The sequence below is a fragment of the Salvelinus fontinalis genome, chromosome 31 (genome assembly GCF_029448725.1).
Source record: "Salvelinus fontinalis isolate EN_2023a chromosome 31, ASM2944872v1, whole genome shotgun sequence".
NCBI lineage: Eukaryota > Metazoa > Chordata > Actinopteri > Salmoniformes > Salmonidae > Salvelinus > Salvelinus fontinalis.
In genome coordinates, this window is record NC_074695.1 from 25000410 (window position 1) to 25026696 (window position 26287).

The following is a 26287-nucleotide window of genomic DNA, read 5'->3' on the forward strand; positions in this document are numbered from 1 at the left end:
CATAATCAGGGTTAATCACACCAGTCTCTCTCTCTCACACATCAGCATCTAAGTCAATCATCTTCACAGGTAATGATGTCCCAAAGGGCACAAAGTCAATCATCTTCAAAGGTAATGATGTCCCAAAGGGCACTAAGTCAATCATCTTCACAGGTAATGATGTCCCAAAGGGCACAAAGTCAATCATCTTCACAGGTAATGATGTCCCAAAGGGCACAAAGTCAATCATCTTCACAGGTAATGATGTCCCAAAGGGCACATTAAGTCAATCATCTTCACAGGTAATGATGTCCCAAAGGGCACAAAGTCAATCATCTTCACAGGTAATGATGTCCCAAAGGGCACAAAGTCAATCATCTTCAAAGGTAATGATGTCCCAAAGGGCACAAAGTCAATCATCTTCACAGGTAATGATGTCCCAAAGGGCACAAAGTCAATCATCTTCACAGGTAATGATGTCCCAAAGGGCACAAAGTCAATCATCTTCACAGGTAATGATGTCCCAAAGGGCACAAAGTCAATCATCTTCACAGGTAATGATGTCCCAAAGGGCACAAAGTCAATCATCTTCACAGGTAATGATGTCCCAAAGGGCACAAAGTCAATCATCTTCACAGGTAATGATGTCCCAAAGGGCACAAAGTCAATCATCTTCACAGGTAATGATGTCCCAAAGGGCACTAAGTCCATCATCTCACAGGTAATGATGTCCCAAAGGGCACTAAGTCCATCATCTTCACAGGTAATGATGTCCCAAAGCACATTAAGTCAATCATCTTCACAGGTAATGATGTCCCAAAGGGCACTAAGTCCAGTGGTGGGAAAAGTCATCAATTGTCATACTTGAGAAAAAGTAATGAAAACTTAATAGAGAATTACTCAAGTAAAAGTGAAAGTCACCCAGTAAAATACTACTTCAGTAAAAGTCTAAAAGTATTTGGTTTTAAATGTACTCAAGTATCAAAAGTAAAAGTATAAATAATTTTAACGTCCTTATATTAAGCAAACCAGACGGCACAATTTTCTTGGTTTTTATTTTATTTACGGATAGCCAGGGTCACACTCCAACACAGACATCATTTACAAACAAAGCATGTGTATTTAGTGAGTCTGCCAGATCAGAGGCAGTAGAGATGACCAGGGATGTTCTCTTGATAAGTGTGTGAATTGGACCATTTTCTTGTCAAAATGTAACGACTACTTTTGGGTATCAGGGAAAATGAATGGAGTAAAAATTACATTACTTTCTTTAGGAATGTAGTGAAGTAAAAGTAAAAGCTGCCAAAAATATAAATAGTAAAGTACAAATACCTCAAAAAACTTTTACTTATGTACTTTACACCACTGACTAAGTCCAATCAAAACGAAAGGCTGGGAGGCAAAATACTGGTGATCTGTATCTTCTTGTCCATGTTCACAAAGGTACACACGGCATTTAGGTTGGCGTTTCAGTCAGCTCTACCGATACACAGCTTTCTCTGACAATCTAATGGACTGATTGTCCAAGATAAAGATGTTGAAATATTCTAGTGGGGTTCAGTAGGTTTTACATCAGTGGCAGGAATAATTAGTTCTGCCTAAAGGACAGGTTAGTTGTATACTGCAGTGAGGGGGAGGATGGAAACAGAGACAGAGCATCTATAGCACTGTGGTAGTGATGTGGGTCCACCACAGTTCAAACAAACATCACAGATGACTACTACAGACTATCACACTCACATACTGTGCCTGCTTTGGCATGGGACTCAAACACCAACACTGCTGCCAATTCCTTACGCACCTACAAGAGGAAAAAGGAAAGGGAACAAGACAGGGTTGAACAGGGAGAGGTCAGAGGGAGGGGCAGTGTAAAGCTCTACGGGACATACAGTAGGGTTACTTCCTCCTCTCGGACCCAGATTAAACGGATTCCTGGATTTAAAACCACTTTCAATCACTTTTGATACTCTATTGAGGATTGCTTTTGCATCCCAGGAGTAGACTTAATCTGGATCCGGGAAACCGTCATCATGTGCAGGTTTTCTAGTCCACAGGAGGCTCAATCCACTTTCTAAGAACTGGGTCCATATTTAATTCACAAAGTGTCTAAGAGTAGGACTACTGACCTAGAATCAGATCCCCCCGTCCAAATAATCTTATTCATTATGATCTATGAGGCAAAACTGACGCTGTATCAGTACTCCTACCTTGAGACTTTGAATACGGCCCATGGTGTAGCAGTTTCTTACTTCTACAGAACGTTCTGAACATCTTCTGACTAGACTCAGGCTGTATGCATCCTAAATGGCCCCATATTCCCTATGGAGTTTACTACTTTTGGCCAGAGCCCTATGTGCCTTGTTCAAAAGTAGTGTACTACATAGGGAAGTGTGACATTTAGGACTCAGCCAGCCCAGGGACAGAACAGGATGCTGTCACTCACGGAGGTGGAGAGATGAGCAGCAGCCTTGACATGAAGCAGCTCCTCATAGATCACTTCCAGGTCCTCAGCACTTCGCTGGGTAGGGCTACAGAGTGGAAGGGATATGGGCAGGTTACAATACTGTCACAGGCTATGATTTAGAATAGGATGGGTTAGGATAGGATAGGATAGAATACAAGTTCATTGTCCCCTTGACTTCAAGGGTAAAACAAACTTGATTCAGAAACACACTATAATAAAATGGAACTCACCATTTACGTAAAATCATGGTCAGAAGAGCATCTGGACCCATCTGGAGTAATAACGACAAACCCTCCTGCAGCTCTTCGTCTGATTGGTCCTTCTCATTGGTTGTGTGTTTCAGGTAGATATTCTCATTGGCTGTGTGACTCAGTGCATCCTTCTCATTAGTCAAGTGGTTTAGTCCAAACTCCGAATCCAGGAAGCGGTAAAATTGAGTGTCTTTGTCATGGAAGTTTAACTCTTGCTTCACTACATTGTGATGATAGGAGACATTGAGTTTTGTTACACTCACAGAGAGGAGTTGATTCTCACTAATCATATTTGATAATACATGATGGTAATACTCTCACCCACTCTAATGAAAGTGAGGACTTGTTAAAAACAAGGACTATAACTATCACAAAACTTACAATGACCAAAACTGCTATGGCTTGATTAAGAATTTTGAACTTTGGTGAAAGAATTGCAGTTACTTTATATACACATCTTAAAAAGCAATCTCATTTACCATGAACAATGATTCCTTCATCCACCAGGACTTGCCACATTCCAACTGCCTGGCTCCTTGATTGGAGGCATTTGTTTAGCTTCATCAGCCAATCAACAAGATCTTTCCCCGAACAACATTGCCTGTAAGGAGGAGAGAGTGAGACCTCTACAAGGGAACTATACAAAGCAATAGTTATTGCAGTCATTGATATAGGAGGCCCAATAATACCTGTAGGTCTTCAGGTGATGCTTTCTGTCCCTGATCAGGCCAGGGTTACGCTCTATCAAGGCACTGTACACCACCCTCGATGCCTTCAGAATACGATCAGAGAGAAACTACAAGGGGTGAGAGAGCGAAAGAGAAAGAAATAGGGAGAGAGAGAGAGAGAGAAAGCTTAGAAAATACTTGATACAAGTGAAATGTAGGCTTTGTACAAATCAAAAGATAAAATTGGACGATGGGTCTCTTTCTATGCTTATCATAGACACACAACCAACAATCCTTTATATGATGTGTTAAGATAGGAAATTCTAGGAATAAAGCAGAAATGTGAAATATTACAGAAGGTCTTGTTTATCAATAGAATAAGTGACAACAGTGACCTACTGCAGGCAGGAGTTAGAATGAAATGTGAAAAGCAAGTGTCAGAAAACATATCTTCTGAGAGGAGCATTATAAAAAGTAGACCATGTGTGATGTCACATACGTCACTAGTGTGAGTTGAGTTTCTCTTTGCGGGGGCCCTAATTGTGTGTGTGGGAGGCAAGCACACAACTAAATTCCCTCCGCATAAGAGAGAAGAGGTGGATGTCACTTGGCTATAGTGACAACTTTTCCTTTCTGACAGCTTTCACTTTCCTTCCACTTTCTCACTATCATTTAGAATAAAGAGTGAACACCCTTCTAATTGTACCCCCCCCCCCCCCCTCTGTCTCTGTCTCTGTCCTGCTCTACCACCCAAACAGGATATGGAATAAAACATTTTTTTTTAAAGAGTGTAAAAGCAATCAGTGATGCAGACCAAAGCTTACATAACTCACAACACATTGTGACTGTTGCTATGCTGTCTCTGTCCTACTTTTTCCGGTTCATGTGCAACGTCCGTAACAAACACCAATATTACAAACTACTACATAACAATTGACAAAACCAATATTACAAACTACTACATAACAATTGACAAAACCAATATTACAAACTATTACATAATAATTGACAAAACCAATATTACAAACTATTACATAATAATTGACAAAACCAATTTTACAAACTATTACATAATAATTGACAAAACCAATATTAAAAACTACTACATAACAATATTTACTGGATTTATTAATGAACTAGAACACTCTTTCACCTTCTTCTCCCTTTCTTATTTTCACTCCCTCCCACTCTGTATTTTCTTGCTCCTAAACTAGTCTTGTGATTCCACTAGTGACTCACACAGTTGCTTGTTTGTTCTTGGGCTTCTTTCAGGGCACTGTTTGTCCAAGGTGGTGGTCTTGAGATTCAGATTGAACTCAATGAACACCATTTCCTATGGCTTTTCTCTCCACTTGGCTTGGTGTTGTGGTGTTCCAGTCTCCCTGTGAGGACATTTTGCCTCTCTCTCCTCTCACTAGCCTGCCCTGGCCAATGACTCTGGCTCCACGCCACTCAGGATGAAATGATTGGCTCTTGACCCGTGACTGATCTGCCGACTCAGGCCTCTGCGATGACAACATAACCTGACAGAACCTGGGGTTCTCATACAGCCAGACTCAAGTATTAAAGACCTCAGCAACATTTCAAATAAAGTGTTTTCAGAACCATGGACAAAGGAATGGAAGTTCATAGAGACACACCTGCTGTGTGAGAAGTTAACTGAGGGATCCTCAACCCTCCCTTTTCCCCCTTCATCCACCAGTTTTCTCATTGGCTGTTTTATTCAAAGACTGTAGGCATCATTCTAAACCTCTCATCCTCTCCTCTGGCATCTGCTGTGCCCCCCATTCCCAGGCCTGCAGACTGGCTGTGCTTGCTGGAGGTCACTACTATTCCCATGTGCCCTGACTGTCCCTGTGGGACAACTAGCTACCACCATGTTCTTAAGCAGGTTACCTCTGACCTCTGACACTGAGATAATAATCTCCAAATGCATAAATCACCTATCATCATTGCAGCCAGGCTGGCATTTCTACTGTGGCTGTGTTCCGTTTGCTATCTTAAACACATTGTTATTAATAAAACAGACCAAAACATAACCTTTCCTACACTACATTCTGGGTACAGAATGTCACTTCCTAACCTTGATCATAGACAATAAAAAAGAAAGGCAGTGTGTCGGTGGTCCTGTATGTCTAGTTCTTCACTTGATTGTTCTGACTGCATGTGTCAGGTTACAGAGTAAACACTTTTCACACAGGTGTGCCAGTGCCAGTGAATGACATACTGTACTTAGTGTAGACGTGGCCCACTCTCTCACTGCTCTCTTTGACGTTTCAGCTCCGGAAGAGATTGACTATGTGCTTTAGATAAACATGAATAAAAAAATGTCTTATGGAGACCAAGTAAAGTCTGCCTTTGATGGCTATGTCTGTGTTTGAATGGTGTAGCATCACAAAAGGGCCTGAACATCTGGGCCTGTTAAAACGGTTTATGGGTTGGATGTCTCTGGCTGGTAGTCTCTGACAATAGCTAATGTGGTCTGCGGTAATGCCCACAAAAAGAAAACAATCACTGTTTGGTAACTTCATTCTTCGGGCTCAGTGAGAGTTACTGTTTAAAATACATTTTAAAATGCAATTCCTATAATTCTACACAGTTTCACATTACATATTATGCATCTGTAAGCTGTTAGTGTCTTAACGACCGTTCCACAGGTGAATGTTCATTAATTGTTTATGGTTCATTGATCAAGCATGGGAAACAGTGTTTAAACCCTTTACAATGAAGATCTGTGAAGTTATTTGGATTTTTACGAATTATCTTTGAAAGACAGGGTCCTGAAAGAGGGCTGTTTCTTTTTTTGCTGAGTTTATTTACCATATCAAATGGAGACAGAAACCTTTTACTTTATCACAAGTAGACATAATTGCAAATGATTAAATCCTTCCAATAGAAATGTAAAAAAATATTTAGTTACGAATTGAACTTTAATTAAATGAGTGTAGTCTTCACATGGGATGATTTCGCTGAACAACAAAAGGGAATATTGAATGATCGGCAATGATCCATCGCATCTCCCAAAAACGTTTTCAACATACATCTGTAAAATGATAGTCTAGAAACTAAAGCTTTGGTTGTCTTCCTCTCAGGCTTCCATGTCTTCTCCCTGGACCTCCTCAATGTCCACCTCTTGAACATCAGACTCTGAAGCCTCATCTTCACTGTCACTTTCCAACCTTGTTGAGGATGGCTCAAGGTTCAGTTATAAGCTAACTTTTTTGATGAATGTAAGCAAAATTCCCAAAATTACAGGGCTTAACTTCACAGGGAAAAATTCCGGAAATTTACCGGAAAGTTTCCGACCCTTTGCAATCCTAGTTCTTATGCTGACATTGCTTCCAGGGGCAGTTTGGAACTGTGTTGCAACCGAGGACAGATGTTTTTTATGCGCTACACGCTTCAGCAGTTAGCGGTCCTGTTCTGTGAGCTTGTGTGGCCTACCAATTCGTGGCTGAGACGTTGTTTCTCCTAGAAGTTTCCACTTCGCAATAACAGCACTTACAGTTGACCGGGGCAGCTCTAGCAGAGCAGAAACTTGACAAACTGACTTGTTGGAAAGGTGGCATCCTATGACGGTACCACATTGAAAGTCACTGAGCTCTTCAGTGGGGCCATTCTACTGCTAATGTTTGTCTATGTTGATTGCATGGCTGTGTGCTAGATTTTATACACCTGTCAGCAATGGGTGTGGCTGAAATAGCCGAATCCACTCAATGGAAGGGGTGTCCACATACTTTTGCATATATATTGAAGCTACCTTAATTAACCCGTACCCCTGCACATCGACTCAGTACTGGTACTCCTTGTATATAGCCCTGTTATTGTTATACACTGTGTATTTATTCCTCGATTCACTATCTATATTTAAAAATATATAAATCTTTAGGCTGTGGCTACAGATACCGCCCCACCCACTCCTCCGGAAAACCCTTTCTTCTTCGTAAAGCTAACGCTTCGATCACACCGCCATAATTACATTCATTATCCAATGAAACCCTGCGTTTGCCTTGCCGCATTGCGTTGCAGAGGCAGTTGCAGTACGTGCGGGGTGGTGAATACGTTGGATTTATCAAACTGTATGTGTAGACGGCTTGACAGAAATGGTAGCAGGTGAATGTTGAACTTTTGTTGCACACATGTCCAGCTGATGCTGCATACCATTTTTAACCAGCACCAGCACCAGCACCAGCTCCACCACCGTCGGTGTGATCGAGGCGTAAAAAGGATCCGGATCACGCTTTGCGCGTGTGTGTTATTTTACGCACACAGTCACACTCCCTTTCAGTTTTGGTCTTTATGCACCCTCTTCTGAACAGCTGAAATACAAACCCTGCGGATATTTGAAAGAACATTTCAAACATATATATTATAAAAGGCTACAACCTTCTCTCTTTGTTGTAACATATATTCCAGTTGCACAAGCAGGACGTCGTCTCTATACTTTGGAGAAAAAACAATCAGCGGTTTGTCTGAGGATGTAGGCTAATCTTTATAGTTGCTGCCATATTGTAGTTCCTGAAAAATGAACACTACTTTACTGTCTGCCTGCTCAGTTTAGACAATGTTTGTAACGGTGATGGAAAAAAACACATTCAAATCGCTAATTACACTGCGTGTCTGTTACTTGCTGCGTTCCACCTCTGAGCTGCCGAACGTTCTAGGCAGCGAGCGTGTACCCGGACCGGTAAAAAGTCTGACAATGGGCGACTTCGTTTTGCATTGCACGGTGCCATAGTTATGCCGTATATGCATCGTTAGCCATATATGCTGATATTGTGGCGAGAGTAAATAGGGGCATGTAACTCAGCAGTTTATAAGAACATGAAATCGCTAGACGAACATGTCGATAATGTATTTTGCGGCATGTACTGTAGCCTACTCTCCTTCCGAAAAAAATAACAGTAAATCGTGCTTATGCTTACTGAGGCATGGGATGCAATAGTTCGAACAGTGTTGTGTACAACATGTAGTTCGTAGGAAATCGTGCTTATGCTTTGTAGCCTACTGAGGGGATGAAATAGTTCGAACAGTGTTGTATACAACACGAAGTTTGTAGTCCACACCAGAGACCAGACAAAGACGACCAACGTGAGGTGGGGGCAGCGGAGCACTCAGCACAGTAGCTATATAGGCAGCGGAGTGGGCCCATTCTAATTTAAAAAAATAATTCCAGGGGCCCCACAAACAAATAAATGAGTCACTGAGTGTGGTGTGTGGGTTTACTTAACGACTTCCTCTTGTCTGTGTTAAACTCTATAGTTTCCACTACTGTATGAACGTTTCCTCTGTGGGTGAGTCTACAGTCTCCCTATGTGCTGTGACCTTGGTGGGCTGTGTTGCCTTGAGGTTCTCTCTGGAACATGACTGTATCTGGAGGGGGACATGTAGCACCACGAAGGTGGGCAGAGAGAGGAGCTGTAGACAAGACCAAGTCAGACTTTCTGAGGGGTTATAGTTTCCCACCAGCATACTTCCTGCCCCACATCAGAAATACCTCACTACAGCACTGGATTTTTATATATCTTTTTACTTCAAACAGGATGTGACAATTTAGGTCAAAAGCTCTTATGACCAGTACTTGCAAAAGACATGACGGCATTGATAAGAAGTTTTTTAACTGTGTGTCCTGTATGTGAATATACCTAGCACCAAACCCCAAACCACCAGACATCAATCCCCATCATTATTAGATATTAGGTGCAGTGCTCTCCTGACTTGGAATGTGTTTCTATAGACTCCACTGCTCAAGCAGTGATGGAAGATATTAGGAACACAAAAGTAACAGGTTCAGCAGTTACAGAGGATGCCAATGCTGTACCTCTGGACGTCAAGAGGCTGGCACAATGCCACATAAAACTGCCATGGAGAAAAAGTTAGCTGGGAATACAGCATGAAGGCAGGGCCATGTCTGTTGTCATCACGTTGTGGTTGACATATAATTGAGATTACTAAAATTGTTGGAGAATGTCATGCAGGGCTGTGCACAGACCTTTCAGGGGGCAGGTGCTCAAAATAAAAATAGGGAAAAGAGGGTAGGCTATCAGTTGATCACTGATTTTTATTTATGTAAATCTGCTAGCTCGATAAATCGCAATTAGTAAAAAAAAATGATCTTCACTGATCTTAAACACACTAAATGTATTGGGTAAAGTGTTATGAAATGTAATGTCATGTAATATTTTAAATTGTATATAACTGCCTTAATACTGCTGTACCCCAGGAAAATAAGATGCTGCCTCGTCAAATACAAATAATAACTTCATAATATATCCTAATTTTCACAATGTTCTAGCTCATGATAAACAGTATGGCTAGCTTGCTGGCTAGTGGCTATATTTTAGTATATGGTGGTTAGAGTCGATACTACCTGTGTTCAGTGTCAATCAGGAGGTACCTGAACTAAAGTGAGTGAGAGAGGAGCGTAACCTGGGGAGCTCTGAGGAACCAGAATGCATGAGAAGAAAAACAACAACTTGTGGCATAGAGCAGTAGAGTAGAGGAGCTTACAGAAGTTGCACACATGGGGACCAGCTAAGATAGTTTGCCTTTAGTAAACGCATTTCATGCAATTCTATGTCATTTTACATGCCTGGAGACTTTGACAGAATCTATTTTAAAACCCCACAAATGATCAAAATGGCAGGCTACTTAGACACTGACAAACTGAGAATCTGACACCAATAAAAACAACCTTGTCTTGAATCCATCAATAGCCTAGGCCTAGGTATGTGGAGACACACATATTGTACAATATGAGGAGGAAATTATAGTCCTAAAAAGGCTTTCCAGTTTCACTGACTCACCCAATGATGTGCAGCTCACTCGCAGGCGAGTGCCAAAAGCCTACCTCTCCTCTGTTTTACTTTGTAAAACAATGTTCACTCAATATGCCTACCATAAAACTTCAAAAATAGCCAGGGTGTTTATTTGCTTAAAATCACTGAACACAACAGGTGCTTGTTAGAGACAGGCTTCTATTTGAGCCAGCGATCTATTCCCTTAATGCGCACAGCTTTTGCTTATTTGGATATGTAATTGTTTAATAAATTATATTTTGAAAAATATATAATTCTCTTTGAATGTGCATTTCTGGGGGTCTGTACTCCCGAAGTTGTTGACTGTTTTTATGCTTGCCAGTTAACTAGCGGTTCTCAGCTGTTTGCAGCCAATGACTAGCAGTTTCTTACTTGGATAAAAACTGATAATTGCCATAATTTTTTCAAGTCATTACTGAATTATTTAATGTAGAAAATCAAACATTATACCTCCTAAAACATGTATGGTAACCTCATAAACAATGCATATAGAACAGTGGAGGCTGCTGAAGGGGAGGACGGCTCATAATATTGTCTGGAACGGCGCTAATGGAATGGCATGAAAACCTGGAAACCATGTGTTATATGTATTTGATACCATTTCACCTATTCCACTCCAGCCATTACCATGAGCCCGTCCTCCCCAATTAAGGTACCACCAACCTCCTGTGATATAGAGCTGGTGTTTATTTGAAGCAGGTGTTTATTTGCTGAAATGTATGTCATTGCCTGGCTATTAAAAGTGACTGGATTTACAGTATTTGAAAGTTGATAAAATATTTTGGTAGCCTACAGCAGACAGATTAGAGTCTTCTTTTTTCAGCAGGAGCCATTTGCTTTCCAACCTGGGTTTTCCTGCGATTGTATTTGAAAAATTGCAAAAGGCCTGCTTTGTCTGCATGCTGTTCACTGACAGATTTGATGCGCGTTCCCGACTGTAGGCTATGCCTTGTTATTGGGCTACACAACATCCACAGCTAGGCTGTGGCTAAATTATAGGACTACCCATGGTGTAGTAAGCTTTTCCGAATGATTTAATTTCTTCCTGAACAGACAGCAGTAATTTCATAACGTTGGCAAATGTATTAACATGTTATAGCAGCACCTCCAGCCCCCTTTCCGCGGCTATGATTCTATAAGGAAATAAATGATGAAGTGCTGCTGTCAACTAAACTGCATATTATTGATGATATAAATTATGAAGTATTATCAAGTGTTAAAATGTTATGCTGCTGTGGCAGTACTGCTGATATTCAAAGTAGGTAGCTTGCTACACACACTCAACGAACCTGTCACGTTCCTGACCTGTTTTCCTTTGTTATGTATTTGTTTTAGTTGGTCAGGGCGTGAGTTGGGTGGGTTGGTCTAGGTTTGTTTTTCTATGTTGGGATTTTTGTGGTTGGCCTGGTATGATTCTCAATCAGAGACAGGTGTGTATCGTTTGTCCCTGATTGAGAGTCATACTAAGGCAGCCAGGGTTTCACTGGTGTTTGGTGGGTGTTTGTTTCCTGTGTCAGTGTTTGGGCCACACAGGACTGTTTTCAGGTTAGTCACGTTTGTAGAGTTTCGTAATTTGTAGTGTTTGTTGTTTGTTCATTAAAGTATGAATACCTACTACTCCGCATCTTGGTCCAATCCATGCTCCTCCTCGTCTGAGGAGGAGAACGACTACGACAACCGTAACAGAAACACCCACCAAAACAGGATCAAGCGGAGTGGAGAAGGAAGGCAGGAACAACAACAATGGGGAAAAGAGTAATGGACTTGGGAGGAGATCCTGGACGGTAAAGGACCCTGGGCAGAGCCAGTGGAGTGTCGCCGCCCCAAAGCGGAGCTGGAGGCAGCGAAAGCGGAGAGGAGGTTGTATGAGGCTAAAGCAAGGCAGAGCGGCTGGAAGCCCGAGAGGCTCACCCAAAAATTTATTGGGGGGGGGGGGGGGCTAAAGGGGAGTGTGGCGAAGCCGGGTTGGTTACCTGAGCCAACTCCCCGGGCTTACCGTGGAGTGAGAGGGCGTCGTACTGGTCAGACACCGTGTTATGCGGTAAAGCGCACGGTGTCCCCAGTACGCGTGCTTAGCCCAGTGCGGGCTATTCCGCCTTGCCGCACTGGGAGGGCTAGGTTGGGCATCGAGCCGGATGTCATGAAGCCGGCCCAACGTATCTGGCCTCCAGTACGTCTCCTCGGGCCGGCGTACATGGCACCAGCCTTACAGGTGGTGTCCCCGGTTCGCCTGCATAGCCCAGTGCGGGTTATTCCACCTCGCCGCACTGGCAGGGCTACGGGGACCATTCAACCTGGTAAGGTTGGGGAGGCTTGGTGCTCAAGAGCGCGTGTCCTCCTTCACGGTCCGGTATATCCGGCGCCACCTTCCCACCCCAGCTCAGTACCACCAGTGCCTACTCCACGCACCAGGCTTCCAGTGCGTTTCCAGAGCCCTGTTCCTCCTCCACGCACTCTCCCTGTGGTGCATGTCTCCAGCCCAGTGCCTCCAGTTCCGGCACCACGCACCAGGCCTACTGTGCGCCTCAGCAGGTCAGAGTCGGCCGTCTGCCCAACGCCGCCTGCGCTGCTTGCCTGCTCAGCGCTGCCCGAACTGTCTGCCTTCCCAGCGCTGTCTGAACTGCCTGCCTGCCCAGCGTGGTCTGAACTGTCTGTCTGCCCAGCGCTGCCCGTCTGTCCCGAGCCTTCAGAGCCGTCCAGCCAGGACCAGCCAGTGCCGTCCAGCCAGGACCAGCCAGAGCCGTCCAGCCAGGACCAGCCAGAGCCGTCCAGCCAGGACCAGCCAGAGCCGACCAGCCAGAGCCGTCCAGCCAGGATCAGCCAGAGCCGTCCAGCCAGGACCTGCCAGAGTCCCTCAGCCAGGACCTGCCAGAGTCCCTCAGCCAGGACCTGCCAGAGTCCCTCAGCCAGGACCTGCCAGAGTCCCTCAGCCCGGAGCTGCCGCCCCTTATCCCGGTGCTGCCCCTTATCCCGATGCTGCCCCTTCATTTAGGTGGGTTTAGTTGGAGGGTGGTCATTGGGAGGGGGATACGGAAGCGGGGAGTGACTATGGTGGGGTGGGGACCTCGCCCAGCGCCAGAGCCGCCACCGTGGACAGACGCCCACCCAGACCCTCCCCTAGACTTTGTGCTGGTGCGCCCGGAGTTCGCACCTTAAGGGGGGAGTTCTGTCACGTTCCTGACCTGTTTTCCTTTGTTATGTATTTGTTTTAGTTGGTCAGGGCGTGAGTTGGGTGGGTTGGTCTAGGTTTGTTTTTCTATGTTGGGTTTTTTGTGGTTGGCCTGGTATGATTCTCAATCAGAGACAGGTGTGTATCGTTTGTCCCTGATTGAGAGTCATACTAAGGCAGCCAGGGTTTCACTGGTGTTTGGTGGGTGTTTGTTTCCTGTGTCAGTGTTTGGGCCACACAGGACTGTTTTCAGGTTAGTCACGTTTGTGGAGTTTCCTAATTTTTAGTGTTTGTTGTTTGTTCATTAAAGTATGAATACCTACTACTCCGCATCTTGGTCCAATCCATGCTCCTCCTCGTCTGAGGAGGAGAACGACTACGACAACCGTAACAGAACCAGTGACCGCATTTCAAGCCATGCATATTTGGATAACTGTAGTGCGCAACCTCCGTACAGGGCAGACCAGAAACTGTATACAAAAAAATGTTATATATATACAGGATATATACCACCACTCAAAAGGGAACTTGGCGAGTGAGAGGGCAAAGGGACAAGAGCTCGGGCACAGGTAGACCCCTATCTAGTAGTGCCTGATGTCATGTTTGTTTTTGGATCATCATTTTGAGGCTTACTGTATGTTGGAGATCTTACTGTATGTTGGAGATCTTATGACATGACACAGTAATGTGGGACATCATTTGATGCAATATGACACAACATAGGCCTATCAGTAAATGTTTAACCCTAAAGACCTAAAGACTCAAGAGGTTAACTACACTACATTCAATATTTAGTGTACTTTCATTCATCATTTCCACTATGCTTCTAATCTATGGTGTGTCTATGGTGTAACAGATTATTTAAGGGTGAGGTCAAAATGGCTGAAATGAATAACGTTCCTACGCAGTGACCTTGTTGTTTCTCTTCTCAGGAAGATTGTGATTCATCAGAAGATTCATCAGAAGCCAGAGCAGATTGATTTAGGACTAAGGCTAGCTGTAGGGATGTGATGTACATACACTCCAAAAAGGGTTCCAAAAGGGTTCTTTGGCTGTCCCCATACGATAACCTTTTTTTCCCCCAGGTAGAACTCTTTTCGGTTTCCATGTAGAACCCTCTTTGGAAAGGGTTTTACATGGAACCCAAAATGGTTCTCCCTGGAACCAAAAAACTGTTCTTCAAAGGGTTCTCCTATGGAACAGCCGAATAACCATTTTATGTTCTAAATAGCACCTTTTTTTTTTCTAAGAGTGTATTGTGGGCGGCAGGTAGCCTAGTGTTTAAGAGTGTTGGGTCAGTAACTGAAATGTTGCTGGTTTGAATCCTAGAGCCGATTAGGTGAAAAATCTGTTGATGTGCCCTTGAGCAAGGCACTTAACCCTAATTGTTTCTATAAGTCAATCTGGATAAGAACATCTGCTAAAATGTAAATGCTCTCTCTCTGTTGCTCTCACTGTCCCTGGACTGGCATACTATGTACCTGTTTCATGGTGTCCTGTGTGTCAAGAGCCTCTTGCAGGGGGGTCTATGGGAAAGAAAGAAAGACACATGTACTATTAAATAATTTCACTCTCCATCATAGGTTCACATCCTGTTCAGAAGGCCTACAATATCAAGGCATTGCTGAAAAATAAGGCCTATAATATATTATGGCTTCCTCTCATAGGCATTCCAACAGATCTAGCTCAACTGATTGTTCTCAGAAACCACTGGGTGGGACCAGAAAGGTTGGATGAATCTGGAATATTCTTATGTTTAATGAGATACATATTTTTGTGTACATTGTTTGTTTTCAGGGAGGTTTTTCTGTATGTCAATTGGTTAATGCAAAATATGGATCTGGTGTAAACCAAATTACATATGGGTAAATCTTCCTCTCAAATCAAATGAAAGTTTATTGGTCACGTACACAGTTTAGCGGGTGTTATAGCAGGTGCAGCGAAATGCTTATGTTACTAGCTATTAACAACCCAAATAGCATTGTAGCAGTAATCAAATGCAATCTATGCATATGTACACTGGGATCATTTACACAAGATCAGCTAAGATCACCTGATGTCATCAACACCATCCTGTAGACTAATTCCCACTTCCTCTTTTAAAGTTTTATAACTCTTATTTTATGATCCACTTACAGCCTCTCTACATGTGTTCCCAAGCCAGCTGCTAAATTACATGATATAGATGGGATCTGCTAGCTGAGGTGTCAGAGGAGTTACACAGTCACTTAATATTGGCCTTTGTTCAGGCCACTCTCTCCTGTATCTTTCCAGGTCTGGTTAACTGGTGAGTGCTTAGTGCCTTGCCTTGAGGGCTACTCAGAAGAAAAGACAGACGACGTAACATACAGGTCCTATATTTTCACTGTATCACAGTGTGAGATCATCAGCTTAATCAATGAGCACAATAGAAATATGGAACGCGACGAGATATTGTCATCTCTTCTCTTTTTTGTGTGGCAGCTTGTCTGTGCTTGGGTATCAAATGCAGCAAGAAGAAAATAGTTTGAACATATAATTTTTCTCTCAGCTCCATTATTGCAGTCAGAACACTATATGGACTGGGAAAGATAGAGATGGATAAGAAGGTGATAGTGGGTAAACAGCTGTCTGCTTCAACAGACACATTTCTGTAATTTATAAAGAATATAGATGATAAAGTATTCTTCTTCTATCCCCTTTACTTCGATATTGTTCTATTTTCTTTTCTTATTATTTTACTGGATAGTTTTTCTTCTCTTAAGTCAGGTGTACAATGTTCCTTCTCCACGCTCTGAGCGTGGAGAACTCTCCACCCTTCATTTCTGTTGACAGAGTGTGCTGGTTGTCTTCCAGCCAACCCTGTCACATGCTCCCAACCAGAGGGACTTTCCCTGCTCCATTGTTAACTGGAAGTCTGGAACTGGAAGTCTCTCTCATGTGTGCTGTCTTGTATGCACTGTCAATGTCAGGGCAGCAAAACCATACCTGTAGAGGTGTCACTTCTTGGTTAATCTAGCATCACACAGACACACCTGTAGACTTTAGTGACTTTGATTATTTTCCTTCACTCACATCTTAGACAAAACTCAAGTCCTGGGAAGGCAGCAGTGGAAAATACCAGATGCCATGTCCTGTCCCTCTTATCAAGAAGTGCCCTTCTTGCTAATTTCCTCTACGAATGTGAGGCATTTTGTCCTGCTCTATCTCCAGGAGTCACCACCACCACCCCAGCTGTAGTATGCAATAAGCAGGGCCATTTTCTTTAACCTTTATTTAACTAGGCAAATCAGTTAACAACAAATTGTTATTTACAATGACAGCCTACCAGGGAACAGTGGGTTAACTGCCTTGTTCAGGGGCAGAGCAACAGATGTTTACATTGTCAGCTCAGGGATTCAATCCAGCAACCTTTCGGTTACTGGCCCAATGCTTTAACACTAGGCTACCTGTTGCCATTGGGGTACAGACAGGTTCTTATTAACATCTAATTATAAACAACTCTCTCTGTCTTCAAATGCTACCAGTGGTGGTATCTTACCACACGTGTCACACATGTCTCAATTAACTACAGTTAGCTGGCTCCCAGTGTGAAGCCAGTTTAATTGGGTCCAATGTTAGTGCATGCCGCCCATGAATTCCAGACACATCATCAGAGACACACAAGGATAAAGTGGAGCCACATATGCTTTAGTAATACTGTATTGATGTTTGTCTGAACATCTACGGTAAGGTTGGACTCAAAATACTGTAAACACTAGTGCACCGTGGCTTTAAGAACATTAATCACATGGACTACATTAAGACATGATCATTGCATTAGGGTGTCCTATGTAATTAATCAACTATAGGCTTCTTAAAGACAAACAACATCCAAATAAACAAATAAACACAACAACTCACGTTACAAGATGATATCTATAGCCGTTCCTAAACCATTATTCACTCATTCTTACTTGTGAAGTAATAATAAGTAATATCTCCATTGAATTCCCAATAGCACCTGGAAATATGTTGTGTCTAGTCTACTCCATATTGCCAAACACACAGTGTATGTATATGTGACTTTTTAAAAAAGCACCTTGTTCATTTTATGTCATATTTTTCATGAATTAAGCCTTTTCGAGGTACATTGAGGTCTTCACTGATTCAGCTAACCATACAGTCTTTAAACTAAAAACTCTAGATTAGTATAATCTGCCTGACCTATTCAATAACAAAGTCAAAGTCAAAATTAGATCCTCCTTGAGGAGCACTATTCTGAATCTGAGGGAAAATATAAATTCTTGTATCCCCTGTAAACTGAGTTGGGGGGATTGAGGTGAACAATAAACAATGCACTATTAATAACCAGTGTTTAATCAAACTTTGGCTGGGTCTTTGCTACCTTCCTCTCCATACTCAAGACAATAGAGAAGTCCGCTGCTCAGTCTAACCATTCTCCACATGCAACGCAAGACGCTGCTTTTGTTTTGGGGACACATACAGACTGTGTCACTGTGGATGTGGTGAGCCTTCTTCCCCCCTCTTCTTCCACCAACACAGTGTCTGACTCTTACTCCAGAGCCCCTCACTTTACACTCCTGCAATGCACACCACCCACCCACACATCTCACACAGACACCAATAGCACAATCACACACAATCAGATACAATCATATAAGCTCTTATGCTGAAGAAGTGCTGCAGTGTTTTGAAGTGTGATCTATATTCCCTCTTGCAGTGTGTATAGTAACAGGGATGATCAGTGAAGTGTACATTGTGTGAGAAAGGTAGGGAGACAGTGCATAGCAAGTGTAGCCACGTCAGACTTTCTGTAAAGATTGCTTTACTTCCCACCACCTTCTTTTCATCAAGTAGGCTACTGTGGCGCAGCATTACTACCTATACCGTGAGTCTCACTCTCAAAACATATCCACATAATACGCTATATTATTTATTGAAGGCCTATAGTTTACTGTGAAAACATTGTTGCCATGGGTTGGAATATTATGAACATATTTTCAGCCATAGTCATACTTTCAAAAGACAGAAAATGTTTTTATGGAGAATTATATTATGACTCATGAGCACTCACCATCCTCATCATCAATCATCAACCATCACAATCATCATTCATCATCATCATTACCATCATGCATTATCTTCATCATCATCATCCGACCATCTCAAAGCTAAATAATTCCACGTGGTAAAGACAAAAAATGATGATGATGAGTAGTGATGATTATCATTATTAGGCTACAATATTATTAGCCTACTAGCCTAACGTTACTGTCTTTTTACTACTGTTGGAATGCAATTCTACATATAGAATATAATTTCTAGGCAATAATAACATACCCAACTGATGCCTCGAATGCTCGATGTTTCCACAGAATAACGATCCGGGAAAACTCGATAATTGTAACTCCGGAACAGATGCATATTTTTTCCCAATCAAACAGAACAACTTTCCAGGTTAGTGGATCTGCGGTAATAACGCATGACGAAGACGGCACCTCCAAGCATGTCTACCCGTTACAGACTCAGGACCATTACAACAACATTGCATACTGACTCATTGCATGACCAATTGAATCCACACATGTTGCCTTTCTGTCACCAAAGCCACAAGTCTACATTATCTGTATCCGACCGGACTGCTGGTTAGGCTACTGTGCCAACATCAAAAACTCAGCCAGGTCCCTTCCACCTCGCACGACGTTGCTGCCTCTGCTCTGTGGAGAAACGACAACCCACTTTCAATCAGCCTCAACTCTCTCAGCACAGGCGCATGATTGTCACTTTCAATCAGCCTCAAATCAGCCTCAACTCTCTCAGCACAGGCGCATGATTGTCACTTTCAAACAGCCTCAACTCTCTCAGCACATGCGCATGATTGTCACTATCCGTGACCACACTTGCTGTCAAATGATTCCCCGCTGCTCAATAAGGCATTATCATTAATTAAAGTAATAAAAAGTCGTCTGCCTCTTCAGAATGATATGATTCTCTATTCACTGCAGCAAATTGACTTTTTTTTCACAACATTGCAGTTGCGATGGAATTTTGGGAGTCATTCCAATAGCTGATCTAAACTTTTTGTATAGCCTGCTTCTGTATGGGTTTCCAATATATTGTTTTGCTATTTTGCCTATCTGATTCCAAAACACACCACAATGTCGAGCCTGAGCCCTGCAGCTACAGCACTCTGTTTGACCTGCCAGATGAGATGGATTTAAGGAGAAGTAGGGGGTCTATATCAAATAAAAGTATTCATAATGTTCCAGAACAGCTTCAATGCACCTTGGCATGTGACACCATTCTACCACAAGAAATTCCATTATTGGTTGTTTTGTTGATGGTGGTGGAAAACGCTGTCTCAGGTGCCACTCCAAAATCTCCCACAAGTGTTCATTTGGGTTGAGATCTGGTGACTGAGATGGTCATGACATACGGTTTATGTAACGGCTGTCCTCCTCCTCTTCAGACGAAGAGGAGGAGTAGGGATTGGACCAAAGTGCAGCGTGATAGTTTGACATAATAACGTTTATTACAGAAAAGACGAAAACATGAAAACTCTTCAACAAACTACAAAATAACAAAACGACGTAGACGAAACCTGAACATGGAACTTACATAAATACACGAAGAACTCACGAACAGGAACAGACTACATCAAACGAACAAACAAACCAAAACAGTCCCGTGTGGTGCAACATACACAGACACAGAAGACAACCACCCACAAACAAACAGTGTGAACAGCCTACCTTTATATGGTTCTCAATCAGAGGAAAAGTCAAACACCTGTCTCTGATTGAGAACCATATAAGGCTAATTACAAACCACCTAAACATAGAAACACAAAACATAGAATGCCCACCCCAACTCACGCCCTGACCAACTAAACACATACAAAAATAACAGAAAACAGGTCAGGAACGTGACAGGTTTATATCATTTTCATGCTCATCAAACCATTCAGTGACCAAACATGCCCTGTGGATGGGGCATTGTCATCCTATGGGGGCATAGCCATGGTAGCCAAAATAATGGCATTCCCAGCATTTTTATACATGACCCATAGCATGATGGGATTTTTAATTGCTTAATTAACTCCGCAACCAGACCTGTATTATTTTGTCAGATACCTTCCACTGGGCAAACACTGGCTGAAACAACGTTGATTCCAAATAATTTCAACGAAACTACCTTGAACCAACGTGGAATAGACGTTGAATTGACATATGTGCCCAGTTGGCGTTAGCTTCCCCCTGATCTATAGGTGACTTTTGACATGGGCAGAATTAAGTGTCTGTCTGTCTGTCTCTCTCTCTGTGTGCGTGTGGATTGGGGTGTGTGGACACTTGTCAGGGTGACCACAGCTGTTTAGCAAACCATGCAGTAGGCTACAGACTCATGGACACAGACAGATAAACTGCCCCAGGGACAGACAGACAACAACAGGGTAGGCATGAGATGGCTAAAGGACCATATATAAAGATGGACTTTCTCAACTTCTCCCCCCACACATCCTACATAGAACAACTCTGCTATGAAGTCTTATGTTATGAACTACCTCACAGTTTCTTATCATTACATCATGTGTGCCACAGACCTTTCTTTGAACCCAGAGCATAACACACCTGTAGAACGACAATTACCGGTGCTCATTAAGTGTGTAATATTATTCAAATTATGCATTCTATCATACAGGGTCTGTTAACCATTGATTTCAGTGTAAGTCCTTCTCTTTGTGAGGGTTATGCTTGATAAAAGTGTCAAATTATGCTGTAGTGAATTTAACACGCCAACAATTCAGATAACACCATTCTGAATTTAAAGAAGCTCATTGGAACTTTAAGATATTAGTTTTGCTGTGGGGAATTTGGTGTTTGTGTTATGAAGAGGGAGAACTATTGGTTGTCTTGGTGACCTGATGTATAAACATTATAAACTTACTTCCCCCTCTGTTGTTATCCGTCTGGATGGGAACAGGATAGATTTGAAGAAGGTATCCATGGAGAACATGGCTGAAGCCGTCACTAGGTAAAATAAGACAGAGGGAGAGGAAAGACAATTTGATTTAGTTTCCTCTAGCAATGTTCTGGGGGGGGGGGCAGTCTATCTTGGCAACATCCCTCAGAGTTCACCTGGAGGGCAGAGTTAGGAAATGCAAACCAGTAGAATGTCCGGCTGGATAGATCTTGTCCAAAATGGCACCCTATTTTCTAGTTTCTAGTGCACTATATAGGGAATAGGATGCCATTTGGGACATACCCTAGGGCTCTCCAAGTCATTGTTCCAGCAGGGAGCAGCCCTTCCTGTGGCTGACCCTACAGAGGCTGTCACAGCCCACTCTCTGTTTATTTATCTCGACCCAGACACCAATTGTTTTTCTTCAAAGTATTTTGCAGTTTTGGATATCACCCTTCCTCACTCTATCACTGCCTCTAGAGACAGTAGGTGAGCAAGTTAAGGGTGTTCACAAAACAGGTTGCCCAGTGGTTGGGCGGTAACAGAAACAGGTTGCAGTAACCGAAATACAGTAACCGAAATGTTGCTGATTCAAATCCCCGAGCCGACTAGGTAAAAAATCTGTTGATGTGCCTTTGAGCAATGCATTTAACCTTAATTACTCCTGTGAGTCGCTCTGGTTAAGAGCGTCTGCTAAATGACTAAAATGTCAAATCTACAACAAACATCTAACCCAAAAATAGCACCCATTAAACACTTACAGCCTATGTGAAATGTCTCATCCCTTCAAAGCAAGCCAAAAAACCTCTCCCTGTACTTCATGAAAACAATCCACCTGAAAAGCAGGCAACAACAATCTCTTACCAAATATGACTTCCTGAGGACTGCAAAGGATGTTTTGCCTATCTGCGATCCTGCTTAGACAAGACCAAAAATCCCCAAACAAACAAATAAACAAAAATGTACAGTCTGCGTTGAGGACGCACAGACAACACGGTAAGGAAGGCTGAGTGTGCTTCAGAGGCTCTAGTGTTTGTCTCTCTCTCTTTCTCTCCCTCTATCTCCTGAATGCCTTCCAGGGACTCCACGATGCTAGTTCAACAATCCTCACAGTGAAGAAGGAATCCAGTTTTCATTCTTATGACCTCCTCAGGGAATGTCAACACGTCCGTTTGTTCGATAAGGAATAACACATGCTGTAGCTAGCTGCTAGGCTCCATCAGAAAGCATCTCACAGAGCAACTTCCACTGTCTAACTGCACGGCAGAGTGTCATGAGGGCTACAAATCTTTATGTTTTATTTTAATTCTGTCATTTAATGGTTTGGTTGAATGGGTTAGTCTCACTGAAAAGGCTTATATTAATACACATCTGTTGAGGAGAACTATATGCGGTTTACATAATGACCAACAAATATTCTCTAATCATACTTTTGTTAGGACTGGGAGATTTAAAATAATTAATTCCTTTCACACCTATGATTACTTTATCAGGAAACAAATTGGAACACAAGCCAGTAAACACTGTGTTTGAGTTCAGGAACAGCTGGGCCTAGGGTTAGGCCCTAAGGCGATGGTAACTACAATAGATTCAGCTGTGGGCCAATTTTTGTCAGAGCAGATGGTCTGGGGGCCAGAACATAATTCTAATAACTGTTACACAGCAAATTGACCACAACTAAGCCTAAAAAAGAGATTGTATTTTAAAATAAGAATAATTTCATACCTTGAATAACATTGAGACACGATCACATATGTTTCTTGGGAACAGATGTCCTAAATTAAACTCCTTTTTAGCTGAATTCCTAGTGATTTTACAGTCCCATTTGTTTTGACCAAAAGCTTTGGGGGGCCAAAAAAGATTACTTGGAGCCTCTCTTGCATTGTGGGAATTGAATGCCGCCACCTAGTGACTGTATCCTCACACTACAGTCTTAGTCACTGTTCTCAAGTCATCTACAATTGAGTGGACCTGTGCACTAACAGTGAGTCATTTTGACATATCAATTCCATTGAGTTTTAAGAGATATGATCCCCCTCCCCCTCATTTTTGATTTCATCTGTGCATTAATTTACATATTATATTTCTGTCAGTAATCTGGGAATAATGAACTTGTTTAATTAAGTGACATAGATTTACAGTTTGGATAAACAAGAAAAGGGGCGTCTCAATGTTTTTTTCCCACGAGAAGCTTGTCATCAACTCATCAGTGTAAGTGTTTGTGTCTCTATGACTGTGTGTGTGTTTTACTCATACAGGAGGTCCTCTGGGAAAGGGAGTGGGATTTCCTGCATCACATCTACGCCCATTTGGAATGTGCTCTTAGCCAGCTGTCTTTGCTGTGCCTCTTTGTTACAACTGCCTGTAAAATGCACACACACACACACACACACACACACACACACACACACACACACACACACACACACACACACACACACACACACACACACACACACACACACACACACACACACACACACACACACACACACACACAGTACAGGGACAAGCACCTCATGGGACTCCCTTTTCCATGTTCCTGGAAACATCCATAAATTACTGTACAATATGCACTATCCTCTTGCTGTACTTGGGCTTTTGTGATTCTTATGTAGTACATTTTCACAACTCAGAACAGATCATCAAAAAGGCAGCTTAAAAACTCTAAGCACATTTTCAATTGATTAAGTACATAACACAAAATAATACAGTCACTTTTTTACCAAACTTAATCAGTGTTTCATCTAGAAATACATGTTCCACATTGCATTACATGTTAATATAAAGTAATTGCCTTTCACAATGCAATGCTCACATTACTTTTGATGTGATTCTCGTCTCTTTTGATAAAATGCATTTACTATAATATATGACATTTACATAGCAAACACTTTTGTCCAAAGTGACAACAGTCCACAAATTTTGGTATGTGGCCCCAGTGGGAATTGAACAGTGGTGTAAAGTACTTAAGTAAAAATACTTGAAAGTACTAGTTCAGTAGTTTTTTTTGGGGGGGGAGGGGGGGGGGGGTATTTGTACTTTACTTTGCTACTTCTATTTTTGGCAACTTTTACTTTTGTCCACTACATTCCTAAAGAAAATAATGTACTTTTTACACCATATATTTTCCCTGACACCCAAAAGTACTAGTTACATTTTGACCACCCTCCTTCAGGCCATGAATGAGGCATGCAGTGGTTTCAATCCAGACCTACTGTATGTCAGGCTTGGATTTTCCATGCCAAAAGGTTTTTCCCTAGGTGCATGAACAAGGAGGATATTTACTGCAATTTTGATAAAAACCTATTACCAAATGCTCAAGACAAGCTTGTTGCAAACTAGTGCCTGCTAAACATGATGTTTCTTTCATTTGATTACAATGTGAAACATGTTTTCAATGATCACACCTTGATCATACATGGGATGGAAATTATGGAAATGAGATGTTCAGTCAATTTGAATGGGTACTGTAAGTAAGTGTATTGCCTAATGTGAACACTACTTTCAAAGGGCGATTTTGAAACATGTACTGTATCTGAATTGTTTTTGCTATTGGATTAAGTGGTTGTTAAAATAACTAAATTGAGAAGATATCAGTATGTTGTGTTTTGGTGATTAAACCAATATACTCATTATATTTCACAGTAAACTTCTATTTTGGATCAATGGTTGTGTGGTAAAAGATGTATACAAACAAAATGAATGCGAAATGGAAGGTTTAGAATGTAGGACAGGCTGCGTTACAAGTGTTACCAATATGGAGTTTTGTACTAAGATACAAAAAAGCACATTTTACTTCTGTCCTGAAAGTCTGTACAGTACAGTACATACACTCTTAGAAAAAAGGGGTTCCAAATTGTTCTGCGGCTGTCCCCATGGGAGAACCCTTTTTGGTTCCTGGTAGAACCCCTTTTGGTTCCTGGTATAACCCCTTTTGGTTCCAGTTAGAACTTTCTTGGGTTCTACATGAAAGGGTTCTACCTGGAAGCAAAAGGGTCTACCTGGAACCAAAATGGGTTGTTCAAAAGGTTCTCCTATGGGGACAGCCGAAGAAACCTTTTGGTTCTAGATAGCACCTTTTTTTCTAAGAGTGTACCCGGGAACTTTTCCCATCCTCCCTCTCGCCTTTTCCTTCCTATTGTCTCCCTTGGGCCTGGCCAGTTAGCAAGTAGAGAGAGGATGTCAGAGTATTTATTCACCTGACCCTATGTTCATAGAGGAAGGGAGGACTGCTTATGCTGACAGACAAGCAGACAAGTAGACTCCCTCTCTTTATACCTCACTAAAACGCTTATTCCTGTTGTCCAACAGCACATTCAAAAACACAACTGATAATGTTAGAAAGTCCTGTGCCTGAAAGGCAACATGTGGGGAGCTGAGGCAATCTGCTCCTGATAATCCAAACCAATTTGGTTTATCACATACATTTACAAATTCCTTCTTACCTGTATTTTGAATGCACCCCCTCAAAAAAGTAACAAACTAACTTTATACTAAATTATTGCCACAATGAGTTATGACTTATTTTTCCTGAAGCTCATCAATTATATTTCTGTAATTTTGCACAGTTTGTCTATACATGAGTGTTAACAAGCTAAAATCTTCATACCTGATACCTCCTCTGCCATGTTTCAGCCTCCGCGTTTTGTTCTGAGAGCACAAAGCTGTCTTCCTCTTTCACGCTCCTCTCCTTTTGATATGCCAGTACCTCACAGATACGGTTTGTGAGCTTTGTGAGCTTTGTGTGTGTGTGTGTGTGTGTGTGTGTGTGTGTGTGTGTGTGTCAGCTTCCTATGGCTGTCTGATTGGATATGACTAGTGTGCCCATAGGAGCTTGGGATGGCAGCATGGTGGAGAGGGGGAGGTAGTCACGGGGGGAGTTGTCCTAAAATGGCCCCCTACTCTGCTACACCGTCACAGTGTTACAGTAGTACTCACCTGTACATGATGTGATGCAGACCATGACGGTGAGTGAGGGAGGGAAGTGAGGGCGA

General features: G+C 42.3%; 1 protein-coding gene across 2 annotated transcripts in view; it reads right to left on the minus strand.

The window, feature by feature from the left end:
* LOC129829938 (rap guanine nucleotide exchange factor 3-like) overlaps positions 1 to 19173 on the minus strand; it is a 41005-nt gene extending 21832 nt beyond the window's left edge. The window contains exons 1-7 of one of the 2 annotated variants that reach the window (XM_055891973.1): positions 18672 to 19171; positions 14831 to 14875; positions 3384 to 3490; positions 3174 to 3295; positions 2674 to 2914; positions 2423 to 2507; positions 1720 to 1780 (exon numbers count right to left, since the gene is read on the minus strand). In XM_055891973.1, coding sequence (XP_055747948.1) covers positions 1720 to 1780; positions 2423 to 2507; positions 2674 to 2914; positions 3174 to 3295; positions 3384 to 3490; positions 14831 to 14875; positions 18672 to 18755 — 745 coding nt within the window. In that variant the 5' untranslated portion in view covers positions 18756 to 19171. Of the gene's footprint in view, positions 1 to 1719; positions 1781 to 2422; positions 2508 to 2673; positions 2915 to 3173; positions 3296 to 3383; positions 3491 to 14830; positions 14876 to 18671 lie in introns of both variants that reach the window. The other variant, XM_055891974.1, reaches the window with a different exon arrangement.
* Positions 19174 to 26287: the final 7114 nt, after the last annotated feature.